This window comes from Oxyura jamaicensis, chromosome 5 (assembly GCF_011077185.1).
Source record: "Oxyura jamaicensis isolate SHBP4307 breed ruddy duck chromosome 5, BPBGC_Ojam_1.0, whole genome shotgun sequence".
NCBI lineage: Eukaryota > Metazoa > Chordata > Aves > Anseriformes > Anatidae > Oxyura > Oxyura jamaicensis.
This window is the reverse complement of record NC_048897.1, coordinates 47,236,113-47,248,886: the sequence shown is the minus strand read 5'-3', so window position 1 is coordinate 47,248,886 and position 12,774 is coordinate 47,236,113. Positions and strand designations below refer to the sequence as shown.

The following is a 12,774-nucleotide window of genomic DNA, read 5'->3' as shown; positions in this document are numbered from 1 at the left end:
TGTGTAGTGATTCCCTTGTACAAGCAGCCTTTCCTGTCCCAGCTGCTGGTTTTGTTTAGCTGGTGACAGTTCCCTGCCACGTTTGACAAGTAGGTCATAGTAGCTAATGAATGGGGAATGCTCTGGCCTTCTCACAGTTCATATTTAACTTTTTGCACTGCACTTGGTTTAGACAATGAAGCTCTTTTGAGCAGTTTTTTAACCAGACAGTCACTTAAGGTTTCATTCAGAAATTTGCATTTCAAAAATCCCATGCAAGGTCCAAAAAATCCATCCCAAGGCATAGGGGCAGAGGGAGACAGCAAAGGGATGGATGGCACAGGGAAATGATGCTGGCTAAGAGGTGGGTTCTCCCTAGGGCAGGGTGGAATATTTTCACATGATTTTAGTGTCTGAAGTGTTGATGTTTATAGTACTGCATTACAGACCGCTACGGTTCATGGAGAGAAATGAATGCTTTTTGGTACAGTTGCTCCCATCTTGTAATCTCAATGTTTAAAACAGGTCTGATGAAAATCATCATCTAGATTTATTTATTTCTCCTGCATTAGCTACCTAGATTGCAAGCTCTGATATCAATCTGAAGTCAGCCCCAGTGTTGGGCTTTTTTAGTAATTTTGGGGGGTGGAATGAGAATAAATGAGAATTTCAAGGAGAGACTTAAGAGCAGTGAGGTGGTGTAACAGATATTCCTCCAACACATGAGAACAAATTTGCCAAAATGTACAAACATGCTACTTGGATGGTAGGGGCTGATAAAGGATTTTGATGTGGGAATATACTGTCAAGGCTGTAAATATAGAAAAGTTTGTGTTTCAAGAGCTGTGCTACAACAGCTGTAAAAAAAAGAATGGTCTCTACAGTTCACTTGCTTGTCTGCTGTATGCCTCTCTCTAGCTGTTGGATATTCCCCCTTTTCAGCATTGTTTTTTTTTTGTTTTCACCAACCAGGAGAGTCTGGCACCTCTCCACACGTTTCAGTTTGTTGTTCAGAACATCTTTAAATGTCATTGCAGCACTGCAAGGTCTGAAGCTGCTATTGCTCAGGCCTTCTCCTCTCCTGTCAGCATCCGTTTCCCAAAATGTTTGACCTGCTGTGTGGGCACAATCGTGTCTCCGTTGGCGGAGCAGTACCTTCCTGGTAGCCCTGGTGGTTGTTGAAGAAAGCCTTGAACGTCATTCACAGCAGGCAAATCAGGTCACAGATACCCGTTTTAGTTTAATTGAGAAGTGTTAGAGTATAAACACCCACTTGGAAAAATGTCCAGGAGCTGACTGAAGAGCTCGCTAGCAGATGAATGAAGCTACAAAAATTCACGCTGCTCATTTAGTTTCATTAAATAATTCACCCAAGACCTTCCTGCAGGTGTAGAGCAGAGGCTTGCTGAGCCAGCTTAGGTAGCTTTTGACTAAAACATGGCTCTGATTTACAGACAACAGGTTGGTGTGACAGTAAGTCCTTCATAAAGCCACGCCTGTCGTCACCTTCTGCTAACCTCATTTCCACTGACTACAGATCTTTGTAACAAAATGTTCTTCCTGGTTTGCTTAGGGTGAAGAAACTGAAGGAAACATTTGCTTTTATACAACTTTTGGACAAAAACATGAGTAACCTTCGCACCTGGTTGGCCCGGATTGAGTCAGAGCTTTCTAAACCTGTTGTTTATGACATCTGTGATGACCAAGAAATACAGAAGAGACTGGCGGAACAGCAGGTGGGAAATAGGAGCAGCCATAGTGAATGAGCTAAAAAGTTGCTGATTACAATTGGTCCTAGTTTAAAATCACCTGTTTCTTTTCTTTAGCCAGGCCTTCTAAATTTCACTGCATGTTCCTGCCAAGATGCTTTAACATGGAAAGTTTTTATTTGCTTGCTGTTATTTCAGTATTGTAAATGTTGATTTGCCCCCCTTCTCCCCTCCACCCCAAAATACCCACAAGGTACAGACAACAGTTTTTTTTATATTTCGGAGTTTTTGCCCAGTTACGTACAACAGACTTCATAAAGGTTAGGCAGGGCACAGTGGACAAAATCCAGAAAGACAGATGACCTAGGCTCAGCATGGCAAGGTCTGAATGCTGGGTCTCCTGCGAACTGGCTGTGTCAGATGTGAGTGCTGTAATTTGAGGTGTTGCCCTCGGTAGCTCACTCTTCTCCTTGCTGTCAGCAGAGCAAGCTTGGCAGAGAAGGATGTTTGAGCTTTGAAGGACGGACTTGTGCAAAGACACCTTTGACTGAGCCCTGATCCAGTAGGCAGGCTCTGAAGATCCCCTCAGGGTAGTGTGAGATGGTGCGTAATTCCTGCTGAGGCATAAGTATGAACCAACCTAACATTGTTGGGCATTGGTCGAGTGCATGTAGGCATTTATCCAAGACAGTGGTTTAGCAGGGGAATCCTGAGAATCTGTTAAAGTGCTGAAGATGGCAAGGACTGGGCATAACTGACAGTGCAGCCAAATGGAAGTGTGGGATGAATTGAATAGTCCTAGAGTAAAACTTCTCTTTGTAGCAGCCAGGGAAGGAAAATGAACTTCTCTTAAGTGCAGACTCACAGGTGGAGCAGCATAACCTGTGTCACCTTTTTGCCTGTGCCCAGTTTCAAAGTGCCTCCTTGGGAAGGCTGAGAATCACCAAGGCTGTCTTTTGGCCTTTGTGTAAAACAAGAATATTTGCCCTAAAACCGAGAATCAGAACTAAAGCTGTCAACTGTGGAAGCTCTATGGCATCTGCCTTTAAAGATACCACACGTATAAGTGTTCTCCCCATCCTTCCCATCTTTTGTCTCTCTGGCTGTTGCTTTTTTGTCTAAGAAAAGATCCCTTAATGCCCCTGACCCAAGGGTTGTGTTCTCTACTGGCTGGTATGGCTCCCCATCTGCTCGTGTCCCAGATGTAGAGGGAAGGGCCAGCACCTCTGTGACAAGAGTGGAGATAGCTCCCACCAGCTGCACTCCAGGGGCTGGTCATACATCAGAAGCTTTGGTCCAGTGCCTCTGATGATTCCATCTGCATTGTGAATGGTCACATAAACAGTATGGAGATATTTTCTCTCCATCCAAACCTTGTGCATTCCTCAAAGGCTGTAATGAATTGCCAGGCAGAGAAGATTGTGGGGCACAAAGAACTTGTGTCCAAACTCATTTATTTTTGTTATGAGCCTTCAAGCTTCAGCTCACTGCAAGAGCCGTCTTTTGCTGCTCAGAGCTACTTACTGCTTTGTTGTTTGAATTCTGTTTCAAATGCAGACCTGTGGGCACCTCTAGACTCCTTCTACTGTAACCTTTTAGCAGGCTGAGTATGAGAAGTCTGTACTGACCAAAAGACCACAGGGAAAAAAAACAACAAAACAACAACAACAACAAACTTCTTTCGCTCCACGGTAGAGAAACCTTTATCTAAACACAACAAGTAAAAAGATCTTTCCTGGTTTTATCCAAACAGTTATTCCAGCAAGTGCATAGTGATGGTGAGAAATATGCCCTACAGGTGTCTTTCATTTGACATCCATGACTGGAAAAACTTTGCCTGTTCAGTCTTGAATAATGACATTTAAAAGCATAGTGCATCTACAGAGATGCTTTATGGTGTGTTTGTTCAGTTGAAGGATGAAGATTGAAACGTGAATAATATTCATTTGAAGATTTCAAAGTCATTTCAGCAATAGAGAATTCTAGCAGCATGTAGTCTGTTTAAGCTTGCTGGGCTAAGCTGTGCAGAGTTGAAGGAAAAGTACCTTTCTGGGCTCAGTATATGTTCTTGGCCCCATTATTTAGTTTGTTGTATTTGTCTCACCAGAATGCAGTCAGGTCATTTGGAATAACAGCTGGGAAAACAGCAAGAATTCTGCCTAGGGTTATGCATATGAACCCAGACCGAAAGTAATGAAACAGTGTCAGCAACTTACCATAGTGTACGTAAGACGGTTTTATAATCTGTGTTCCAAATTCTCATTTTCACCAATACAGCTGTAAATTGAGAATAATTTGATGAGTTCAGGAGAGTCTCTCCAGGTAACAGCAGTAGGGAAGAGCCTGTTTTGAGAAGCAGAGACTGTGTTAAGAACACACTATTGCCTCTTCTCAGAAAACACTTGTGGATCCTTAATAAGCTATTAAAATGGTGTTGGGTCTGCTTCTGGCAGTCTCTCACCTATGCAAAGATTTTGGCTTTACTTTCTTTAAAGCTGTATTATCACAAATCCCGCAAGCCAAATTTTTACCATTTATGGCTTAGCCCTTCTTTCAGGTAATTGCATAACACCATTGAAGACTGCCACGGGGTGATACTCAACTCTTTGCACCTTGTTGATTTCCGGGAAGATCTTTCTTCAACTCCTCTTGGATTTCCTACAAGTCATGTCTGGATTTTTTCACGTGTTTTTAATTTTATTTTAAGTCTAGGGCAAACCCAATTCTGCTTCATCTGTTCACCGAAATCAATAATACTGTTTAAATGGGAGTCCTTTTTGCTGTTGTCAGTAAAATATGCATTAGTGTTTGGTGTTGTTGCTGTGTTAGTCTGGTTACAGTATCCGTACCCTTCGTTAGGGGAGCCAGGAGTGGTTGTAAAAATGGAAATGTAGTGGGCATTGTCATGTCATTAACAGTCACAGTTGGTAGCATTGTGCAGAGCTGCTTTTTCAACAAGAAATATCTAGGTAGCATTGACTTCAAGAACAGTTACAGGTACAGAAGGAGCTGCCAGAAAATGATGGACCTGCAAGCTCTGGAGAAGAAACGTGTAGATAAGGCAAAGGGTCTTTGCCAGACCCTTTAAAACAGGCTGTCAAAACAGGAGCTCTGAAAGGGGGGATAAGAAAAGCAGTAAAACATGGGCTGCCCTTTTGTTGTGCTTCTGCAGTTTGTGATGCCAGTCTGTGATCATGCAAAAGTACAGGAACTGTACCATGAGCTCTCTGTCAAGTCTTGTCGAGTAGTAAGCTGACAGGAGATACTGTCACTTGGTACAGTCAGAATTAGTAAGTATGCCTTTACATTGTGTGTAAGGTTTGGATTTTGAATGCACATTAAAATTGTCCAGACCGTTAATGAAAAGATTGAGCTCTCATTGAGAAACCAATCTGGACAACCCCTTTTTGCATGGCAATTCTGTCCTAACCTGTCAGTCTGTCATCTGCACAACTCATCCTGCAAGTCTGTTTTCTAAAGCTAAGTAGCCTTTGACTGACTTACAAATTGCTCTTTCCCCATCTTGTGCAGTATTTTGAAAGGGTATGTCTGAAGTCTAGCCAAGCACGTTGCCTTCCACTAAAACTCTTCTTTTGTCAATGCAGGACCTGCAACGCGACATAGAGCAACACACAGCAGGGGTGGAGTCCGTATTTAATATTTGTGAAGTCCTGCTGCACGATTCAGATGCATGTGCTAATGAGACAGAGTGTGACTCCATCCAGCAGACTAGCAGGAGTTTGGACAGACGGTGGAGAAACATTTGTGCCATGTCTATGGAAAGGCGAATGAAGTAAGTCTCTTTATCCAAGAGCTCCAAAAGAAGTCTGTGGAAGCATTTTGAAGAAATGCTTTTGGTTTTGCCACAAACCAAGTTTTGAGAAAGGAAAAAAAAAAAAAAAAAGCTTATGATAAAACTCTTTTCTATTTGCATCTCCCTGCCAGAATTGAGGAGACCTGGCGCCTATGGCAGAGATTTTTGGATGACTATTCTCGCTTTGAAGATTGGCTAAAATCAGCTGAAAGGACAGCAGCTAGCCCCAATTCTTCAGAGGTTTTGTATACACACGCAAAGGAGGAGCTGAAGAAGTTTGAGGTGAATTTTTTAACTTCATCTTTTTATGCTTAGCATCAGGCTGGATGTTCAGACTGCTGAATACTTACTGTCTGTGTGAAATGCCTGGATCACTGCAAAACACGTTCTGCAGTTCAAAGTTATGGTATAGCGACCATAAATAATATGGCCATATATGGCTGACTGGTATCTTGCTGGTTTATTTGTCTCCATTTTTTTTACATGGAGAATACAGTACTCTGAACTGACATAATTCTGCTTAAGTTAAAGATTTGTTTGCTATAGGCAAGAGACCTTTGTGGGTTGATTTTTATTTTGATTTTTCTTCCTAAAATCTGAGCAAATGTTTTAAAATATGGATCCTTCTCTGGATTTAATTTTGTAGCTGGTTTTGGTTTTGATTTTCTTTAAGGGGAGAGGGCATCATCCTTCCTCTTGATGTATCATATCACACTGATCCTGTCTCTTACCAGCAAAGGAACTGAGTTTCTCGATTTGCCTTGCAGGCATTCCAACGGCAAGTTCACGAACGACTCACTCAGTTGGAGCTGATCAATAAGCAGTACAGGCGCCTTGCCCGCGAGAACCGCACTGACTCAGCTAGCAAGTTGAAGCAGATGGTACATGAAGGCAACCAGCGCTGGGATAATCTCCAGAAAAGAGTCGCTGCCATTCTGAGGAGACTGAAGGTAATTGTACAGTGGAGTGAGAGACTAAGGAGTGCTCACAGGTTCCTCTAGGAGTTACCAAGGGCAAGATACATACTTGTGAGCAACTGTCTTGTGTTGGTTTGTGTCCTGAATTACTAGTTGTGGTTTAACCCCAGCAGGGAGCTAAATACTACACAGCTGCTGGCTCACTCTCTCCAGGTGGAATCAGGAAGAGAATCAGAAAGGTAAAAGGTTGAGATAGACAGCTCACTAGGTAAAGCAAAAACCATGTGTTCAAGCAAAACAAAACAAAGAAATAATTCACTACTTCCCATCGGTAGACAGGTGTTCAGCCAGTCCCAGGCAAGCAGGGCACATCATATGTAACAGTTTCTTGGGAAGACAAATGCCATCACTCCATACATCCCCCCCTTCCTCCTTCTTTACCCCAGCTCTTGCAGTTCTGCTCTGCAAGAACTAAAAACATTGGTGTGTTATCACCACTTTTCATCAAAAATTCAAAACACAGCATTGTATGAGCCTCTACAAAGAAAATCAACTCTGTCCCAGCCAAAACCATGACACCAGTGTACAAGAGCTCCTCTGGAAAGGTCACCAAGTACATGGTATAAGCATGTCCTTGGCAGGGTTCTTGATGACTGAAGATGTGTAGGGGAAGAAAGGCTGCAAATTTTGGAAAGTGTCTTCTGGGCCTTACTGCTCCTATCTCACTCTCATTTTATTCAGCCCTGCCATGGCGATGAACTTGCAATTTTCCATAAATAAGAGGCAGAGAGACAAAAAGGACTCAGTTCAGAAATGGGTTGGAACTCACAATGTAACTACTTCACACTGAGTTATGATTCATCTACAAGGCTTTAAACATGGAGATGTGATGGAGGGGCCTGCTGCTGTCACTGCCTCATGCTGCGCTCTCTGCTTGACTGAGGAATGTAGTTGAAGAGTGTATTTGTGACTCTTCAGAGAACTGTCCTGCTGCTGAAGATGTTTTTTCACTAGTCAAGTTTAAATGATTTCTGGGCAGATCTTATGTGCTGTTCCATGGAGGAATCATGTCACCGCTGGGTTTTTTAATATAGCAGCACTACAAGCCATTGACAGGGACTACTGTTAGATCCCAAAAGTCAATGGATGAGGCTGTAAGATATCTCAAGGGGTTTGATCTGTGCAGTTGGATGTGTCATGTTTCAGATGTTATGTAATTTTTCTGAACAGTAAATACACCAAGAACTGGGGCACTGCAAGCTGCATGTCAATTAGTGACTCCTATGGGAGATGGCAGCAGAGAGAGCTCCTCCTGGCTTCTGTGACAAGAGGTGCAATGATTACATCTGTGTGAACATCTATGATCTAGCCTTTCTATTGTTTTTCCAATTTTACTACCACAGTTTTAATTACTTCCATTTAATTAGAGATGGGGCTGGCTTTAGAGGACTAACTGTCCTCTAAATTCAGAACAAATTAGATGATCAAACCTGATTTCAAATGACTGTTGCACTAGTATAAGAGTGTGGGAGAGTGTATTTTTGTTGTGCAGCGTGGAAGCAGTATTTTTTTCTTATAAGAATGACTTGCTCAGCTGAAGTTTTACTCCCACCCCAGTTAGAATAGTTCACCAGTGTAGGACACAACCAGCATCCCTGGGGGACATTTTCTATTCCTGACATGCTGTCATTTGTGTCCTGAAGGCCATTGAGGTGAACAGCAGCTTTGAAACAAAACTTTTTTTTTTTTCGGGGGGCTCCTGTGACATCTTTTTCAGTAGATAGATTCTTATAACAGTGGCTCCCTTCTTCCTATTCAGCACTTCACCAATCGGAGAGATGAGTTTGAGGCGACGAGGGAGAACATCCTTGTTTGGCTCACAGAAATGGACCTCCAGCTGACAAATGTGGAGCACTTCTCAAAAAGTAACTTTGATGACAAAATGCGCCAGCTAAATGTACGTATTCTTTTAAATCAGTCGTTTAATAGAACCAAACTGATCCTATCAGGCTGCTCTGTCTTGACAGAATCATCTGCTTTTCTGTAACTTCACAATAGCCGACAGATCTTTGTAGGGCTGCATTTGTTATAAGACATCAGTAATTTATTAAGTCCCACTCTGAATCAATTTTAAACAGTATTAAAATTCAGAGTCAGTGTTTAAGCTCAGTTCTGTCCTGCCATTTTCTTCAAACACTGTAGTGTCAGTGACAGTGATATCTGGTCCGGAAAGGAGCACATGTAGGCTAATAGTAAAAGCTACATTCCTAAACTCAGGCATTCTTTTCTAGGGAGAATTGTTTTGAATTGGCTTTAAGATAGAATCTCTCCTCTGAGTGCATTGGTTCTAACTGGGACTTTCAAATAGAAATAAGACAGCCTGCATGTGAAGTGATTCTAAAGAACATCCTGGTTCTTTGCAACCTGCTCATGTGCTGCTTTCCCTTTTTTCCCCATGCTATGAATTGTTTTGGGATGTAGGTTTGCTGTTATGTAGGCTAGAGGCCCAACCAGCCAAACTTCTCTCCTACAGAGAAAAAAATCACATGTAGCCAGTAGAAAAATAAACTCTGATTATCTGAACTCTCATGTCCTGATCCCCTGCAGGCTCAGGATACTGCAGTCATATTGATGTACGCATGGGTGGAAAATAACACTTAATTTGGAACTGTAATCCTGATAATAAAGCAACCTACTGCACCTCTTGAGTAAAAAGATATTTGCCAAATGAAATTAGGCAGCAATGTCGCTTGCTGCTTTTGCTTTTACTGCTGTGAGTAAGAAATGAAGGACAAACCTTAGGCTAGGAAGGGGATTTGAAGAAGTGATCTTATTTTTTTGTATGTCCCAAATAGGGTTTTCAGCAGGAAATAACACTACACACCAATAAGATTGATCAGCTAATCGTTTTTGGGGAGCAGTTGATTCAGAAGAGTGAGCCTTTGGACGCTACCCTGATTGAAGATGAATTGGAAGAACTTCATAGATACTGTCAGGAAGTGTTTGGGCGAGTTGCCCGGTTCCATCAAAGACTGACTTCAAGGCATCCCGTAAGAAGCAACAGTTATTTTGGTGTTTTGACAGGACTGTGGTGTTTGAAGTGCAATGCTTAGTGCTTACCCTAGCTGCCTGACTGAGTAGACTGAGCTCAGGGGGGTCAGGAACTCCCTGAGTAGCAGTATCAGCTCTGCTAAATTTTTGTCATCAGTCATGGCTCCGCATGCCTCTCCTGTTGGGTCTCTATCTGCAGAATCTGGATGATAGCACAGAAGTAATTCACAGGGTTAATATTGAGATAGTAGTGGTCTGAGGGCTTCAAAGCCTTTTTTCTGTCTTTTATATCACTTTCTTTTCTTTAATTTCAATAACGTGCTTAGAATTTCTCTTTATGGATTTGTTTGTGAGGCTCCATCTGTCCACTTCCTTGTGGCAACCCTGGATGGGGAACAGCATGCTCTTTACTTTTCACTGGGAACATTTAGCTGATTCTTATTTTGCTTTGCCTCAGAAAGAAAGAACATTTATTAAAAAGCCAAGTGGAAGAAGTAACACGAACATCTAAGTGTAGCTGTTTGCCCTAAATAAAAACAATCACTTCATTGCTGACCTGTGTAGTCCATTTGGAATGGGGTACCCCTCTCTGCAAACTGCAGAGAGATGTTATGGTAGCAGTTGAGTGTCTTGAAAGAAAAGAGGTAGCTGTTGATGTGAGGATCATTTTGGCAAAAAGAAGGATGAAGAAATGCTTCTCCTTAATTTTAGATATGTGGTTTGGATTATTGCAGCAGACCGCATATCTCCCCAGTAGTACTGTGTGACTTAATCATTACCTCATTTAGCAGTGTAGATCTTAATTATGAGTGTATGTTAATTCTTATTAACATGCCATCATTGTTATTTATTTTTAGGGTTTGGATGATGAAAAAGAGACCTCTGAAAATGAGACAGACCCAGAAGACTCCCGAGAAATCCAGAATGATCTCTGGCATAAGAAGGCCATCAGCGACGGGCCCTCTTCCCCACAGTCTCTTTGCCACCTTATGCCGCCCACTCAAGGTCACGAAAGATCAGGCTGTGAGACCCCTGTCAGTGTTGATTCCATCCCACTCGAGTGGGATCACACAGGTGATGTGGGGGGCTCTTCCTCTCATGAGGACGAAGAAGAAGCAACATACTACAGTGCTTTGTCAGGTGAGAACCAGTTGCTGGCTGTTTTTGAGATGGACAATTGCAGGAGGTCCCTGTGTGGGAAGGGAGGGGGACTGAGGTCTTACTTCCACATTGTTGGTTGGTTTTCAAGTACTATTAATAGATATGAGCAGTCTCATCTCTTAAGTGTCCTGATGAAGGGAATGGTATTGTCTAAACGTAGTTTATATTTGCAGAAACATAAGGTTTTAAGCGACCTTACTTTTTAAAAAAGACCGATGAAAACAGTGCCAACAACTTTTTATTTTGTTCTTTGTCTTTGCTGTCCCTTATTGTTTCAGTTGTTTTTAATATCTGGAAAATATTGCATAGTGAGGAAAATGACATTATTCTTTTTTCAGATGTAGAAATCACTGAAAATCCTGAGGCATATCTTAAAATGACCACAAAAACTTTGAAAGCATCTTCTGGTAGGCACCTGCTAATGCATGTGTCTGAACATGGCAATCTCCCTGTGCTGCACGCTATATTCCTCAACCTCTCTCATATGTAATGTCTGACTTCCTGCCTTGTGTGGACACCATGTCTCATCCTGCCATGGTGTTCTTACGCTGCAGTATTCATATGTACATTACAAAGCAGTCAAGAACATGCCATTTAGATTTTACCTGGTAAATGCCTAGGTGGTTAACGTGCATTTCATTGTATTGATCCAAAGTCTTTTGGTACTTTCTTGGTGGTTTGCTCTGGGTAGTATCACTTTTTTGGTCGTTTCTAATTTTAATTATGTAATTACTGGGAGAAATAGTTCCAACTCTGCAAGTTGGTGTTGTTTGTTTTTTTTTTGTATTTTGCATCGTGCATGACAGAACCATGTGTGTCCTGTCTGTTAAATCTAGAACAAATGTTCTCCAAATCAGGACATGTCTAGACGTGTCCATACTGGAATGTGTTGCAGATATGTGATAGTATTGTTGGGATGCAAACTTTCCAAAACCACAGTGCAGCCTTTTGTTTTTTAACTCATACATGTATTCAAGCATTTTCCAGAAGAAAACAGACTGTCTCATAACTGCATGGCTGTCATCTCATTACCTTTGAAACACTGTTGATGTTTTGCAAATGTGCATGCTTTGCAAGGAAAGCTGCAAAACTTGTTTTTATGCCATAATGATGCCATTTTATTTAGAGCGCTTTCTAACGTAATACAAAGCAACAGCTTCCTTGTGGAGATGGGATTTTGCACTCATGTCATATGCTTTGGTTTTATTTGTTTCAGGAAAGTCTGTTTCAGAAGCTCATCCCTGGCATTCACCAGATAGCCCTGTCTGCAGGAAACACCGATACAACCAGGCAGAGATGGTTGGCAATGTGCTGTCTGGTCCAGAGACAAGTACCCCCTATAAGCCAGGCTATGTGAGTTGGAAGCTTTGCGGGCACTGAACCTATCCTACACTGTCTGTACAGATACACAGGCAGCTGTGTAGCTCCATCTTTTTCTTTCCTCCAGCACCAAGGAAAAGATTGGCTGGGGGAGCGGGAGGTTGTTCACTGTATGCAAACTTGGACATTATTTCTGGTGGCTCGGGAAACCAGTGAGAATCTTTGTCCACTCACTAGAAAAGCTTCTCGAAAGCAATTCAGAGCAGTACGTTAAGCTTTTGATCAGAGACAGTGTCTGGAGGAAAATACATCCTCCGTTGTCATAGGATGGTTCTAGGAGAATGTAACTCCACAAGGAGGGGTTGTGAATGCCCTCCCTTGATATTTACTTACATATCTCCCTTTGCTAAGCAAACTGATCTGGAGTGTCCATTTCTAGCATGCAGCTCACCATTTAATCTGTTTCTGGGCATTCAAAAAAATGTCCTAGTGGCAGTAGCACTGAGAAAAGTGCTTGGTGTCTGTTGATTGTTGAACGTAGTTTGTCCAGTACGCATAACGTTCTGTCATGTCATATCCAGTAAACATTACAAGACTGCTCCACCATGTCCAGTCTTGTGATAATTAGCATCACTATGGTGTGTGTTTGTTTGTTTGCTGAGAAGGCACGGAGAACCAGCCAGCATAAACTGTTAGCAAAGAAGCAGAAGCCCAGTGCTATACCTGACATGCAGGAGCTCAGCTCAGACACACCACCTTAACATATATGAAGCTTGACCTTTGATGGCTTGTTATTGTGCAGGGCTCACGCACCTAAATGTCA

General features: G+C 42.1%; 1 protein-coding gene across 5 annotated transcripts in view; it reads left to right on the top strand.

Annotated features, from left to right (window-relative positions):
• The window catches only part of SYNE2 (spectrin repeat containing nuclear envelope protein 2), a 187,877-nt gene that overhangs the window by 166,290 nt on the left and 8,813 nt on the right, over nucleotides 1–12,774 (top strand). For 4 of the 5 annotated variants that reach the window (XM_035326791.1, XM_035326789.1, XM_035326787.1 and 1 more), the window contains exons 102-110: nucleotides 1,553–1,715; nucleotides 5,294–5,481; nucleotides 5,634–5,784; nucleotides 6,270–6,452; nucleotides 8,239–8,376; nucleotides 9,275–9,469; nucleotides 10,328–10,610; nucleotides 10,970–11,038; nucleotides 11,848–11,984. In XM_035326791.1, coding sequence (XP_035182682.1) covers nucleotides 1,553–1,715; nucleotides 5,294–5,481; nucleotides 5,634–5,784; nucleotides 6,270–6,452; nucleotides 8,239–8,376; nucleotides 9,275–9,469; nucleotides 10,328–10,610; nucleotides 10,970–11,038; nucleotides 11,848–11,984 — 1,507 coding nt within the window. The remainder of the gene's footprint in view (nucleotides 1–1,552; nucleotides 1,716–5,293; nucleotides 5,482–5,633; nucleotides 5,785–6,269; nucleotides 6,453–8,238; nucleotides 8,377–9,274; nucleotides 9,470–10,327; nucleotides 10,611–10,969; nucleotides 11,039–11,847; nucleotides 11,985–12,774) is intronic. The other variant, XM_035326790.1, reaches the window with a different exon arrangement.